This window comes from Epinephelus fuscoguttatus, linkage group LG12, assembly GCF_011397635.1.
Source record: "Epinephelus fuscoguttatus linkage group LG12, E.fuscoguttatus.final_Chr_v1".
Taxonomy (NCBI): Eukaryota; Metazoa; Chordata; class Actinopteri; order Perciformes; family Serranidae; genus Epinephelus; species Epinephelus fuscoguttatus.
This window is the reverse complement of record NC_064763.1, coordinates 33,838,945-33,854,462: the sequence shown is the minus strand read 5'-3', so window position 1 is coordinate 33,854,462 and position 15,518 is coordinate 33,838,945. Positions and strand designations below refer to the sequence as shown.

The following is a 15,518-nucleotide window of genomic DNA, read 5'->3' as shown; positions in this document are numbered from 1 at the left end:
TAGTATGGTATAACAACATATGAGTTTTATGAGTTTCAGATAGTGTCACAGCATACATTTGAACCAATTAATCAACTTTTCTCACAGTGTAAACTAATAAAAAAAACACACACCTGGCTTCACTAAATGAATATGAGTGTAGTTTAAATGCACTAGTACACCAAGCAGCCTGTAGGCGTCGCTGTCACACCCACACTGCCTCCAGTCATGAGCGAGTGATAGGGCAGGAGTCACTGGTATTTGGTCGGACAAGGTAAGAAACGTGCACTTTCACACCATTACCGTCTCGCCTCCCGTTTTATATCGTATCGTAGCTCTCCTCAGACGTACAGAAGGATAAGTGTCATGTTTTAATGTTGCCATGGAGCTAAACTAGGGCCGAGCTCACACTGTAGCCACAGTCACTGTAGTCACTGTTTACATCAGCTAACTGCTAGCTAGCTTGTATGCGTTCACTCTCTGCTAACAAGTTTCCCACTTCGCCAACTGGCCTGTATTGTTACATTTACCAGTTTGCCCCCGTCCACAAGTCACCCCACTCTTATTTAGGTCAGCGTTACATTATTATTATTATTAAATAACGACCACGTTTAATATGGGTGAAGTTTACTTTAGTTAGCTAGCATGCTAACTTTGGGGCCACAGCACAGCCTAACGTTAGCTAAGGTATGCTGAGGTAATGTCACAGCAAAGTTGCGTTAGCTCTGTGTAATCACAAACCTTGCCCACCATTGATGAAGCATGCACTTACTCTGTAACCTATGAGAGTGGTTTGAGTGAATTGTGACCGACTAGCCTTAAATTAAGTTACCAATACATGACAGGGCAGGCATGTGTACAATTATCAGGCTAAATGCTAGTTTCATTTTTGTATTGAGAGCCACTAATGAGTGTGCGATGTCTGGTTGTTTGGCCCTTGTGTTGCTTTCTTGTTAGTGACTGTTTTTATTGCAGGAATGTAAATGTCTGAGGACAAGGAAGCCCAGGAGGATGAGCTGCTTGCGTTAGCAAGTATCTATGATGAGGAGGAGTTTCGCCAGGCTGAGACTGCTCAGGGGGGAGAGATCCAACTCTGTCTGGAGCTCCCTCCTGATTTCAAAGTTGTTGTCAAAGGTACAGCTGTCAGTGAGCTGTGTAAATCTAAGGCACAAATCATTTGCTATTCAAATATAGAAGGCACCTGACACATTGCCTTAGGTCTACTTTGCAAATGCTTTAAATGAAATTCTCTCCTACTTGTATTAAGGCATATAAAAGAACCTCACTCTCATTTGAAGTTTATCTATCTAATTAAAACTTCTCTGTGTTTTGCAGGAGAGAAGCAAACTGAATATAATGTCTGCTTCTTACCTCCTTTGGTGCTCAACTTTGAGCTTCCTGCAGACTACCCGTCTACATCCGCACCAGTCTTCACTCTCAGCTCTAAATGGATGACCAAGGCACAGGTGAGACTCATGCAAGCCTCGATATTTTTTCACTACATCACGATACAAAAACTGACCACCAAATTGATAGTCAAGAGAAGAAACGTAGGTGATTTATCTTTTAATTATTGTTAGTATCACTCAAGAAATTTCCTTACCATGCATCACATCATTAATACTGGTTCCTTCTCCTTTTTTATTTTACCTCCACAGATGAGCTCTCTGTGCAGACGCCTGGATGAGCTGTGGGAGGAGAACCAAGGCTGTGTGATTCTTTTCACATGGATCCAGTTCCTCAAAGAGGAGGCTCTGGACTTTCTGGCCATCCAGTCTCCTCTTGAAGTCATCAGGGGGGGAAGTAAGGCAGGTGGTGCACACAGAAAACCCGACCCAGCAGCCACAGGTAGGCGTGTGCTTTGTGGAATGAATAGTTTATTTTCTTGTGTGGATGCATATGCGTGAACTAAAGCACCTCTCTCATGTGACTATTGGTCATACCACTGTATTACCTATTAAAAGTTGTTAATACTTTGTAATGTTTTTTTTTTGAGTTAAGCTAGAAGAAGAACTAGGTCAGCACAAGTACAAATATGCTCCTCTTCGATTCTGTAGATTAAATGGGCGGAGTACCTGCAATTAACATTGTCTCATTCTGCTTAATTTGTTTTTGATAAAACGATCGCTGGTAACTCAAACATGTGCTTTGTTTGATCAAAGCACACACTGTGTAAGAGTCTTGAGTCAGCTTACATGTTAAGCAAAATGACAAGCATTTTTCTACTTTAAAATAATCAGATTACTATGCTAACGTGCTGTGTAAGCAGACAAAATTGAATTCAAGATTGATTATAATGTTTGTCCATTCTGTTCAGCTTTGACAGAGGCGAGTCACTCTGAAAACGCTGATGAAAAGAAAAGAGAGGTGAGCAACGAAAAGTCTGAACCACCTCTGTCAGTGTCTTCTCAACTGGACCCGCGGGCCGTCCTGTTGATGGACCCGTGTGCCGACCTCCTACCTCAGCTCCTGGACTTTGACGAGGAGCAGCGCCAAAGGGTGTTTGACAGCAAGGTGTTCGGCTGCGGGATCTGCTTTGCAGAGAAGCTGGGCTCCAGCTGCCTCTGCTTTAAGGAGTGCCAGCATGTCTACTGCAAGGCCTGCATGACTGAATACTTCCAGATCCAAATACGGGACGGCAACGTTCAGTGCCTTAATTGCCCTGAGCCCAAATGTACCTCCTTAGCCACACCATCACAGGTAAGAGAGCGGTAAAGTAGATGTGTGTGTGTGTGTGTGTGTGTGTGTGTGTGTGTGTGTGTGTGTGTGTGCGCGTGTGCCTACAAATGAAAGTTTCCTTCCTTCCTGCTGTCTTCATTGCTCAGGTGAAGCACCTGGTGGATGAGGAGCTGTTTGCCCGTTATGACCGTTTGCTGCTCCAGTCCACTCTGGACCTCATGGCCGACGTGGTCTACTGTCCCCGCCAGTCTTGCGGCACCGCTGTTATGGTGGAGCCAGACACAACCATGGGCATTTGCTCAGCCTGCCAGTATGCTTTTTGCACACTGTGCAAGCTGGGCTATCACGGCCTCTCCCACTGTAAAGTTACTGCAGGTAATGTCATTGGAAATAAAATAGCTGCACAACTCAGGTTCATGACAGACTTGAAGCTGTGTAGCTGTTGTAGTGGAAGAAAATGCACAATTCTATGATTCTATGAATCCCATACCTGAGTTCCTGTCTCTGTTATTTGCCTTGTTCCACAGATGAATTGCGTAACCTCAGAGATGAGTACCTGTCAGCCACAGATGAGGGCAAAAAGTTCCTGGAGCAACGCTTCGGGAAGAGGGTGATCCAGAAAGCAGTGGAAGAGTCCTTTAGCAGAGACTGGCTCAATGAGAACTGCAAAGGATGCCCACGCTGTGGAACTAATATACAGGTCGGGCTCCCACTGCTTGTCTCAGAACAGTTAGAACAGGCTTTGACTTCATCAGCAGGGGTCAGTGTTCACTGCTGTCAGTTTATAAAGATGAGACAAACAGAGCATTTATTTTACTTGCTTGATACAAAGACTGAGAGAAGGCGTTCGGGTCATTACAAAATTCAAACTGCAGCCTGTGTTTGACGCACATTTCTTTTAAAGATCAAGATTTCAAGCCCCAGTTGGTGTCAGTTACTGTTGTTAATTGACCAAATCCAGGGTCCGGCCCGTCTTAGTTACTGTTGCGTGGTTGGACAACGTTGACAGAAAGAAACATGGAGACGCCAGTTCTGTTAAGTGGGGTGTCAAAGTGTGTATTAGATTAGCTTCAAGAAGCCAACAGCAAGGACTACAGTATGTGATTGAATGATATTTTCATGATGGGGTTAAAGGTGTCACGTATATCCAAATAAACAACACCAAATGTTACTTTGGGGCGACAAGTAGCCCTACAGAGACAGCATAAATAAAGGCCAACGATAATTGATGTCATATTTTTAATATCTCAGCAACTAACCTATGTATCCTTTTCCAAATCTTTTTAACATTACCACAGAAATAAGGAGGAAGCAAACCGGGCTGATGGTGATCTGACATAAGACTAACGCTTCTTAATGTACCTATACCATAGCTAGCTAGTTAGCTGGCATTTTGTGTACATAAGCTAACTTAAGATGCGACTATGTACAATGTAATGTGACAAGTGTAGCACGTACATATCTAGGTATAACAGGAACAGAGAAAGCTGACCGTGATTCTGCTGGGTGTGACTGAGGCTTGCTCAGTTGTTATTGGAGCGCAGAGCAAAAAGGGTCGGGTCTTCAGGGGGGTCACTTTGTGTTTGCTGAGTCCTCACTTCCTAATGCCTCGTCTCTGTGTCTTTCTAGAAAGTGGATGGCTGTAACAAGATGACGTGTACCTCGTGTAGACAGTACTTCTGCTGGCTGTGCCTGGGCCTCCTCAGCAAAGTCAACCCGTACAGTCACTTCAACAACCCACATTCACCCTGCTACAACCAGTGAGTGATCTTGTCTCTCTGTGTCTGTTCTCACCGACATTTACTGTGCATCCATGAACACATTTGTGCGTCTTTTCTTTTCCCGTCGCAGACTCTTCCATGGTGTGGATCTCGATGAAGAAGATGCCTTCTGGAGTGATGAGGAGGACTGACACCTGCGCAGTGCCTCGCTGCTGTATGCTCCATTCGAATGCACTTTATCTCACATCACCATCTCGTCACTTGTGACACTCACTATGCCTGCATTAGCACAGCGGTGCCACTGCATTTATGTACTACGGTATCACTGTTTATGTTGAATATGACCAGGCATCTTGGGTATAAAACATTCAGTGTCTGGGTATAAATTGTTTGTATTTAGTTAATATATGACAGATGTCATGTACATAAAGTGATCAGGAATGGGAAGAACAGTTTAAGCTTTATCTCAGAGAGAAATAGAGAGATTTGGTAATTTTGATAAATGTAGAAATTTTCTTAAAAAGGTTTAACATCGAGAATATGTGTTTATTGACTGTGAATCTTTTATATATGACAGTGTCATATAACTGAATTTAAATCTCAAAACGTAAAGCAGATGAACAGAAAACAACTAATGCATTTAAAACTCTCCATAATTGGACTTGTTCATGATAAGCTTTGACATCTCACAGGCTTACAATACTGCAACCACTGGCTCAGTTTGTTAAATTCAAGGTGTTTGCTTTCAGGTAGCTCGCAGGGAAAGAAGGACTGCATTCGTCCTTCCTCGTTACATCAAGTATTCAGCTTGTTATATAAAGTATCTAACCTCTGGCTGGCTTTCGGTCACATGTCTAAAGTGTGACACACAGCTAACAGCTGAAACCTCAACATGGATGATTAAGTAGATTTCATGATCTAAGCAAGATACACAAAGCAATGAAGGCGAACCTGGAGATTCATCGAGACGTAATTACAGACTTAGATTTCGTTGTTTCAGCTTTAGGCTGTTTTGGTTGACTACCAGCGTGGGAACCCCTTCTATCTCCCTCAGAGTTCAGACTCTGTATGATGACCTTTTTTTTGTTGTTGTTGTTTTTTTTTTTTGTTTTTTTTTGAAAGATTATGTTTAGATTTGCTTTTCCTGAGATGAGTTTACTTCTAGAAACGCGTCTTTGCACGCCATATAAAGTCACAGGAGTTGAGAAGTGGAACTTTATGAGATTGGTTGTGGGGAATGTTTCAGTCACATGTATTTTTCCATACAGAATGTAATAACGGAGGACGCCGCACTAAATATAGTTATGACAGTGAGTCCTCTGATGGTGTAACAGGGATTGTAATAATGGTGTGTGTGTGTGTGTGGATTTTTTCAGGGACTGAGTTGTGAGACAGGAAATCCTAACTTGGTGAACAGCCGAGACATTTAGGAGTGATTGATTTGATTTATTCACACCTCCTTTGTACAACTGTTGCCAAATATTAGTGTCAAAGAGAGGCCATATAATCTTGTCTAGAGATACAAAAAATACAAAAAAATGTTTTGTATCATGCTTAATTTATTTTAATTTTTCTTTATCCTTTTTTAAGAAAGGAGACTACATCACGCAGGCAGTTCTGTTCTGAGCCCTGCATCAAATCTGTTCTTTTTTCCATGTTGAATGATATGCTGCTCTCTGCTTTAAAGGATTGATGCTGGGTTGGGCTGGTTTAAAAAAAAAAGACAATCTCTTGTTCAGTCTTGAAATGCACATGGATTCACTTTCCCTTCAGTGCAGACCCACTTTCACGTCATGTCTCATGTAAGAAACGTTTGAATACAGGACCTGCAGAATCCTGTTAGAATAAATTCAGGCATACTGTTCCTTCAAATAAATGTTACCACTTAACATTGTGTTGATTTTATTAATTGGATCTGAGACCGAAAAATGCACTTTGATGCCAGCATAGTTCTTCTGCTTGCACTGTGTGTAGGCGCACAGCTATGCAGTGAGCTAAACACACTTCCAATAGAAGGTGAAGATAGCAATTGATCTTAAAGGCTTTTACTAAAAACAATTGTGAAACCAGTGTTGGACAACACATTGAGTGATGGTGACTGCAAATCAGAAAAAGATGACAATGCATAACCAAGAGTTAGGCTTACAGTATTGTAAAATAGAGTTAGTACATTTACATGCAAACTGGATTCACAAAAGCTGTTGAATGAGTGACACTGTGCTTCATGTCAAGAAGAAACCAAGTATCACCAGTGAAAGACTGACATTAAATCCACAGGGGAAGTATGGCACAGTAACTGTTCAGTTAACATACATATCAATCAATCAAACTTTATTTTTATAGCTCCTTTCATACAGATTAGTACAGTTTAAAGTGCTTCACAGATAACTGAAAATACAATTACAACCAATTATAAGACAGAACAAGTGTAGACTGGAAAAACACCAACAAAAAGACAAAAACAATTTGAGACTGAGACCAATTTAAGAATAAAAATGCAACTAAAATAGGTTTTAAACTATGATAATAATATATTTGTTGAATGAAAGTAGACTAAAAACTAGGTAAAATAGATTTAAGAGACAAAATGGGAAAAAAAATGATAAGGCTAAAAAAATAAGTAAAAAAAGAATAAAACTTTGCAATAAATAGAATAAAATAATGTAAAAAAAAAAAAAAAAAATGTCTGTTAGGGCAGCAGAGGAGATACCTGTACACCAGTGCACCTGGGCTGGACAGCCACAAAGAAGGTTCACAGGCTGAGGCTAATGCAAAAATAATGTCAGTGTATACAAAAAGAACAGTGCTCAAAGTGCAAAAAAATAAGTTTTAAAAAAGTGAATAAAACAGCAGCAAACATTTCAGTCCTTCACTATCATCAGTGCTACTGACAGGAGTGCTTCACAGAACAGATACCACTCACTGGTGCCACTTATTAAATGAGAGCAACTCCGAGGGGCAGAAGCCTGACTACCAAATCACAATGACCTGTCCTATGAATACTACACTATTCACAACACCCTCAAACACCAGTGTATGATAGCAGAACATAATAATATACAATTGTACAATTAACACAACTATACACAGACTAAAAGAAAGTACAAAATATGACAGCGTGTCCAACAGGCCCGTGCTGGTACATGCAGATGTCTTAAAAAGCAGGACAAATGAAGTGTTTCATTCAGGCCTAAAGGCTGCTCAGTTTTAAAAACAAAGATCCATCTACTTTCACACTGCAGGAGTTAAGTTTCTTGAACTGAATCTCAGCAGCTAGGGTTAACTACATCAGTGCCACAGAAACTGAGTGCAGTAGCTGGATGTTTGGCTTCCTACAGGGGGTTTTGGATCCACTCTGTGAGTAGAGCTTCTGTGCTTGTTGATTGTGGAAAGTAATTGACTTTCTTGTTATTTTGGCAGGAAGTGCAATGACAGCAAGGAAAGAAGCCCATTGGGCCTTCCATACTATCTATGAGATGCGTCTGCTTGTACCAGCATATCACAGAGATTGCAGCCTCTGGAATGGACAAGTGTTCACCACATCATCAGCAGATTGAATAGACAGATAGAATGCCAGTGTCTATTATGACCTCCTTTATTTATTTACAGAATCAGCTATAGGTGGTGCATCATATAAGATAGGCAAAACCAGCCATAGGTAGGCGGCCCTAAGACTTTATAATGTCTGTTAGCCATTCTTGAAAGCCTCTTTGAATAGGTAGGTTTTACATTCACTAAACATTTCGACACCTCTAGCTGTTCCCAGATCCTCAGGCAAACTGTCCAGTGGCTCGGAGCATAATGGCTGCCTCACCGAAGGTTTCAGTCCTGCACTTTGAAACAGACTCGCACCAGAGGAACTGAGAGGCAGTGCTGGTTTACACACCGTTAGTTGTTTAAAATGTTTTATTAGCAATATATTCGCTCCAGACAGCTAGTATCATGATTTAGTGAGACTACACATCATTTATAAAGATACAGAAGGAGCCGAGAAGGAGTTTCCTCCCTCCTTTTTGTCATTCAGTGCAAAAAGATGAAAAATTACACTTAGAAACAATTAAAAGGGTTATTTAACTCTTAACATGCCATTATTCGATGATAATTCAGTAATTAAGCAAATGCTGATGTCAAATCTGATACAAGGCATTTCTGAAGTTTGGTTTTGTGTGTCACTACCCTTTTTAGATCTTGTTACAGACTTAAATTTTCCTCAAACATTTAGTCTTAAAAGTCAAGATCATTTAAATGTCAGAATCAGAAAGATAATTTTCTGTTTGCTTAACAAAAAAAGCTCCCTGTGGTGCTTTAAGTGAGACTTTACAGCACCTTGTTACCTGAAACATGACCCACATTTACCCTGTAATCCAGAGGTTACACTGTGACAGAGGGGGGAACAATGAAACACTAAAGAAACAAAGAGCCCACGTTTTAGCCTGAGATTGAAAAGAGACGACAACATGGTGTAATCCCTTTGGCTAGAGTTGCTGACAGGGGACAACCCTTTTAAAATGGCCCCTCTCTCCTGTCCTGTCCCATCCCCTGCCTCATGCCCTCTGTTCGCCCCCCCTGCAGCCCCTGCCTGTCTTTCTCCATACACTGACTGACTGACTGACTGAACGAACTGTTGCTATGCCCATAAAAACACCTGCGCTCACAAACACAGGAAAGCAGCACCTGACCAACACTGAGGAACTTCACTAACACTCGAATCAATCACCATTTCTCCTCAAGCAGGACGACAGTCAGAGGAAAAGGTCAGTGGATTTTTGATGTGGTGGCTGATGGGATGTGAGCGATGATGAAGATCCCAGAACTCGGTGTCATGGATGTGTGATCTGTGTGATCAGCCATGTTTTTATGGGATGCAGTGTGGCTGTTGGGTCACATGTATGAGCGCTGTCTGTTAGAGCAGGCCACTGTATTATGTTTCTACAATGCAGACGACTATAACAGGATGGGCCATCACTGTTTGGTGATTATGAGTTAAATTTGGACTTTCATGTACATCTATCAATTTGTTTAAGACTGGAAAAGTATTTTTAATGTGGCATTTTTGAGATGACATACAGTGCCAACAGGTGGCTGTATAAATTAAAGCCATATTTAACAAAAGATAGATAAATATGATTAAATTAATGGATGATTATTATCTCATGTATACATTATGCCCAGCCTGCGTGGGCTTACAAGACACCTTAATTAAGTCAATCCAGTAATACTGCAAGAGTCCATAAATAAATGAAAGAAATTTGAATACAACCGAGACTTTTACACCCACATTTTAGACCTTCCTGTCTACAGCAAAATTCATAAATTATTAACAATGCACGTGCTGCATTATAGTGGAGAAATCATAATAAATACTAATGAAATAATGTGTCTTGCATTTAATTCCAAGCTTTAGAGACAAAGATAAACACATAAAAATTTAGTTTATTTGCACATAGATGTATAGAAAATACAGGGGGAAAAAAGAAATTAAAAGTTAAACATTGTACAGGAGAGGTTAGAAGCCAAAAATGGCTTATGAAGATACCTCCCCTGTTAAATAATGACAATTATACATAAAATGAAAATGATAAAGTTAGATAACTCAAACAGCAATTCCAATTTTTTGATCATCAGGACACAGAGTTGAGGGTTTTGCTGAGCCAAAAAGAAAAAAAGGTACAATATCTTCCTCTGAGATGTACTAATAAGAAGGTTAAATATCTAAAATATAAAGTTCCAGTCCCTGAAAATTGTACTTTAATTCATTATTAAAGTGAATTTCCTTTTTTTTTTTTTTTTTAACTGTGGCTCGTTGTTAACACCAAACACAGCAGAAGCTTTATTAACTGTCCCTCTCCTGTTATAGACATCTACTGAAACCACACCATCTACAGCTCATTCACTGCGGGACCAAGAACACGACCGAGCACTCACATCATGATTGAGAGTGACAGAGAGCTGTCGTCCATGGTGCAGGAGCTGTGGGACAACGACATCAACAGACTCAAACCTGGGAAAGACTACAGGATCTCTCTGCAGGTGCACTGTGTACACACACACACACACACACACACACACACACACACACAAAGCTGCTCCCTTTATCAGTCATCATGACATCACTTTATTATGTGCAGTTTATTTGTTGCCTACATATTTCATCTTTCATCTGGACCTACAATGACCCGGTTGGTTTTCTGTAATTTAAGAGTCTTATACTGGTTTTCTGTAACATATTGAAGCAACTTCCATCACATGTAACATCAATAAATGTCCATAACACAGATATTAAGACATTTAGGTCAGTACAACATGTATATAAAAGGACACATGACTTTGTAAATGTTTTCCTACTTCAGTGTGAAAAAGTATGAAAAGAGAAAATCTGAGACCCACTGTGAAAAGGCAAACAGCATGCGATATGAAGCAGGATTGGGGGAAGCAAGATTTAAGGATTGTGGGAAATGTGGTCTTAATCTAAACCAAGTTTTTATTGGTTTGACAGGCTTGTATATGGCATATATATATATTATTTTCCAGGCTTACAAGAAAACAAGGCAAATATTTTTTATAATATGGAGGTGGACTCCAGTTCACAAAGAAAAATTAACAAATAAGTCTCAAAGGAAAGTAATTATGTAGGCTTATCTTCCATTTTAATAGGAGTCCATAACCAGTCCCAAGGAGACACTCCTTTCTCCTGATTGCCATTTATTCCACTTAGCATACACTCATAAGATGCTGTTTCCACCATTGCGTTAACCCATTCTTTCAATTTCGGGACCTTTGTTGTGTTCCTGTATCTTAGAGTAACTACCTATATATATTTTTTTTTTAATCTGTAAGTGTTTTGTTTATCATCTTACATTGTGGCAGTAGCTCTGACTGAATGCAGAATGTATGAGAGCATGCATGAGAGCATCTGAGATTTAATGGGAGGACACGGAAAGCTGTGGCATAAACAGTTTACAGAAATCTAATGTTTCTCTTGCTGCTACAGGGTAAAGCTGGAGACAGCATGGCTGTCAACGACAACAATGATGGAGCAGGATATCCTCTGTTTACGTTTGTTGACGAGAACATTTTCAAAAAGGAGACTTTTTTAGGTAAGTGCACAGGGCCAGAGCGTCAGAAGCGAACGGTCTATCTTCATGTCTTCATGTCCAGTGTCCTTCTCCTTCTTACACAACCACTTTGTTAGAAAGTGTCTGAATGGATGTGATCGCCTCACACATTCCACTGCACCGTTTGCCAGTTTGATACTACCCTCCTCGTCGCCTCCCTTCAGACTAAAGCTTCTTCATCTACTCATAATCTCCTTATGACGAACAGTGGCGTGTTGCATAACCACAGAGCACGCAGAGTTCAGTACACTGGAAGCAGAGAGATGCTCCTCTACAACCACTGGCATCCTCAAAATCTTCCTCCGTCTGATAACTGCTGGAGCGTGCCTCCTTCCGGCAATTCTTGTCTAGTGATGTTTTCACAGATTTATGTTGTGCATCATGTTGCCTTCGCTCAGAGCTGTATGGGGAGTTGGATTATGTAACAGCTGGTATTCAGAGTTCACTGTGAGGCAGCTGTCCTGTTGGGAAAAAAAGGATTGCTCCCTTCTTGCTATTTTTGTACTGAGTTTGTCCATAGTCTCCAGCAACTTGCTTCACTGTCCCTCACCTGGTTGCTAGACCTGGCGAACACAAATCTGAGTTTTGAAGCTTTTCTGTATTCAGCTTTCACAATCCATGCCCCAGACTGATCAAAATCACCTTCTGAAGAGTGTATATGCTTGTCTCTGCAGCCTTTATCTCCCTGTTGGATAACTATGTGAGTGACACCGGCGAGCCAGAAATTGTAACCCCCGAGGAGGTGGCAGAGAACCACAAATTCCTGGACGCCATCATTAAGACTCCCACTATGAAGGTACATGTGGGGATGTTTGGAAATAAACCCTTCCCTCTTGCTGTGCCTCAGAAATAGCCTTTAATACTACAGATTGAATTAGAGCTAATTAGGTGTTTAAATATTCATATCACACAATTACACTGACTCTAACAATGATTAAAGGTGCAGTATGAAATAAGGAAGAAAGATGGCTGATTGTTGAGTCTCACTCTCAGGTTGTCAGATACCAAAGCTTTGGGTTGGTGGTTCAGTCCGACTACCAACCCACGTTTGTCAGTATTTGACGACCTGAGAATGAAACTCAACACCCAATTATCTTTATCTAGAATTGCACACTGAACCTTTAAATTATTAAATTATCACTTTTATACCAAGGTCTATAGCTGTGCTAGTGTCTCTGTGAGGTTGTACTTCGACACAGCCTTGCAAGGGTGTAGGTTATGTTTTTATATTGGGATGGACACATGAAATGGGGGGTTTGAAGGTCCTCCACCAGAAAATTCGGAGTATCTAACAGTCGATTTCCTGCATTCTGATGAATTTCTATGCACCAATTTGTGCTTTTACTGCATCAATTTATGATATAAATGTCTTTAATTTTGCCAAAAATAAAGGTCCGTGTTCACTGTCTTATTTAAGCAAGTTAGCATGCTAACATTAACTTATTAGCACCAAACACCAGCTACACCTGAGGCTGATGGGAAGATCATTAGATTTGCATTGGACAAATTAAAATGTTGACCTCATGATGGCACTAGATGAAAAGTCAGGGGGTCATTCAATCAAATAGGAGCCAGCGTAAGCTACAAATATAAATGAGACCAAAAAAGGCAATATTTTATAGGAAACTCTTGTTTGCTTTCAGATAGCTCATAAATACCTGGCAGAGAAGAACCTCTCTCCAGAGGATGAGACGAAATTCAAGGAGCAGCTGTACAGGATCTGGTTTGAACTCTATGCGAGGAGAGGATCCAGCAGGTGGGTGGAATCTGGCACAGCACCTAAATAAAACCTCCCCAGTGGAATCTGGCACTGTGATGGTAACTGTGTTACTCTGAGAAACTGGCTCTGTGTAGCACATCCCAGGCACTGTGAGTACAGCTACTGAAAATGGTTAGCAGCAACTAAACACTATATTTTGTCCAAATGGCTCATGACTCAGGACAATTTAGTTGTTGGAACAGACGTCAAGCTGCTAAGTTTAGAGTTAAAGTCTCTCATGAGGTGATCAAATTACACTTTTGGGAAATAAGACTGACAAAATAAGTGACACTGTAATCGTCAAATGTGCCTGTGTCTCTCCCCACAGACCAGACTCCTCCGGGTTTGAACATGTGTTTGTTGGAGAGACGAGAGGAGGGCGCACTGTCATCGGCTTCCACAACTGGATCCAGCTCTACCTTCAAGAGAAGCTGGGACACATTGACTACAAAGGCTACAGCGTTGACGCACACTCACCCCAGGTACAATGTCATTGTGTACTGTATCTCTTGTTTTAATCAAGATGGACCACAATGGGGCAAGAATATATTTTCAGCACCAGTGTAGATTTGTCTCTCATCTTTTCTCATCCTTACTCCCCAAAGTTGATCTGCACTCTTTGCAGTCTGGCTCTCATCATTGCTCTCACACACTCATGAGAAACCTCACATCCTGCCATGACGAAGCTCACTCTCTCACCTTCTGCTCAGCTTTCTGCGGTTTGTCTTTCTAACCGGAGCCTAATGCTTCTATTTCAACACAGAAACAAGTCTCCTGTAGTTTGAAACACTGCATCATTTTCATATCCTATTTTGCTTATCTTCCACCAATCCCCTCTCCATATTCCAAGTATCATGCAGCATACTGCACGCCCAAGTATTTGCATGAAGGACTGGAACTAAGGGACACCATTATGTTTGATATCCTGATCAGCTAAGGGCTGAGTTGACGAATAGGGCAATTATACCCAAAAATATGTATCATATTAAAGCACATTTCCACCCGGAAAAGGAAATAGGTGAGAGGTTGTGGATAAAAAGCATAAAAATACTAATTGTGAGACAAAATTTTGACTTAGCTAGTAAAATTTATGATATAGTAAATCACAATTATGAGATAATTTCAAGATTTTGACTTATGAAATCAACATTATTAGATAAAAAGACAAAATTATGAGCTAACTCAAAGAATTTCACATTATGTGGAAAAAAGTCAATATTATGAGATAATAAGTAAAAGTATGAGATACTAAGACAACATTGTGAGGTAGTAAGTCAAAGGTTTGACTTACTAATTAATTATTTACTTTTTGAGTCAAAATTCTGACTCGTTATCTTATAATTTTGATGGTTTTTATTTTTTTTCTTGGTGAAAATTGGCTCCCATATGTCAGGTGTATAATAAGTATATAAAATACTGACGGGATGTTTCTGTTTAAGTTGTCTGAGTTAAATTTGTTGTCTCACTTCCTCTTCATATTTCAGTCTCTTAGTTAAGACTCATAATAACAAGCTGACACCTCAAACAGCATGAGTGTGTTTCACATCTTTCCATCTGGTCTCTTCTACTCAGACTGATAATGACGAGCCCACAGCTGTTTTAGTCAAACAGCCCTACATGTTTCTCCATCCCTCACCATCATCTTCTCCTCTCTGTCATCACCTGTCATTGCTTTTTCTCTCTCTGTCTCCCTGCAGCCAGACGAGAACAAACACATCCTGGCACTACAGTTCAGCTGGAAGGATGGTATAAAGCCCAAGGGCAGCATCTTCATCGGCGTCAGTCCCGAGTTTGAGTTTGCCCTCTACACCCTCTGTTTCCTTACCTCGCCCAACGAGCGCGTCAAAGTCCAGTTCAGTTTCTACGACGTGGAGATTGTTTGCCACCACTACAACCAAAAGCACATAGGCACCACTTACCCTGTGCTTATTAGGTACCGGATACCTACAAAGTAACTTGTCTAGAAATCAATCTCAGGTACAGGTATAACTTCTCCAACACTTGAACTTGGAAACAGTGTCACAGGTGTTGTTGTTGTCTTTTTATTTTAGATAAAGATACAATAAAACCTTACAAGACCCAGTAACGTTTGTTTTTATTTCACAATGATGCCCACTCTGAGTGTGTTTAACAGTACATTAGTCGTGCTACTTACTGATGTTCATGAGTTACTATTAAAAATGTATGAGTACATTTATTCAAGTACTCTACCACAATTTCAAGGTACTTGTACTTCCACTTTCTGCTTTGACTCCACTATATTTG

General features: G+C 40.5%; 2 protein-coding genes across 3 annotated transcripts; both read left to right on the top strand.

Moving 5' to 3' along the window:
- Positions 1-158: 158 nt before the first annotated feature.
- rnf14 (ring finger protein 14) lies at positions 159-6,268 on the top strand. The gene is made up of 9 exons (XM_049592252.1): positions 159-253; positions 955-1,113; positions 1,315-1,445; positions 1,638-1,827; positions 2,297-2,679; positions 2,805-3,033; positions 3,186-3,358; positions 4,288-4,418; positions 4,510-6,268. Exons 2-9 carry the CDS (start codon positions 963-965, stop codon positions 4,568-4,570), a joined length of 1,449 nt encoding a protein of 482 aa, XP_049448209.1. The 5' UTR covers positions 159-253; positions 955-962; the 3' UTR covers positions 4,571-6,268.
- Positions 6,269-7,007: 739 nt separating this feature from the next.
- endou2 (endonuclease, polyU-specific 2) lies at positions 7,008-15,328 on the top strand. 2 transcript variants are annotated; one of them, XM_049592255.1, is made up of 7 exons: positions 7,008-7,736; positions 10,237-10,409; positions 11,371-11,476; positions 12,169-12,290; positions 13,138-13,250; positions 13,582-13,735; positions 14,951-15,328. In XM_049592255.1, the coding sequence occupies exons 2-7, from the start codon at positions 10,308-10,310 to the stop codon at positions 15,206-15,208; spliced, it is 855 nt and encodes a 284-aa protein (XP_049448212.1). In that variant the 5' UTR covers positions 7,008-7,736; positions 10,237-10,307; the 3' UTR covers positions 15,209-15,328. The 2 variants fall into 2 exon arrangements, with proteins under 2 accessions (XP_049448212.1, XP_049448211.1); XM_049592254.1 differs by lacking the exon at positions 7,008-7,736 and adding an exon at positions 8,992-9,133.
- The last annotated feature ends 190 nt before the right edge of the window (positions 15,329-15,518 follow it).

Coding starts and splice junctions, on each gene's coding strand:
- rnf14 (XM_049592252.1), top strand. CDS start 963: ATGTCTGAGGACAAGGAAGCCCAGGAGGATGAGCTGCTTGCGTTAGCA. Junction 1,446..1,637: donor AATGGATGACCAAGGCACAG/GTGAGACTCATG, acceptor TTACCTCCACAG/ATGAGCTCTCTGTGCAGACG. Junction 3,034..3,185: donor CCACTGTAAAGTTACTGCAG/GTAATGTCATTG, acceptor CTTGTTCCACAG/ATGAATTGCGTAACCTCAGA.
- endou2 (XM_049592255.1), top strand. CDS start 10,308: ATGATTGAGAGTGACAGAGAGCTGTCGTCCATGGTGCAGGAGCTGTGG. Junction 13,251..13,581: donor GCGAGGAGAGGATCCAGCAG/GTGGGTGGAATC, acceptor CTCTCCCCACAG/ACCAGACTCCTCCGGGTTTG. Junction 13,736..14,950: donor TTGACGCACACTCACCCCAG/GTACAATGTCAT, acceptor GTCTCCCTGCAG/CCAGACGAGAACAAACACAT.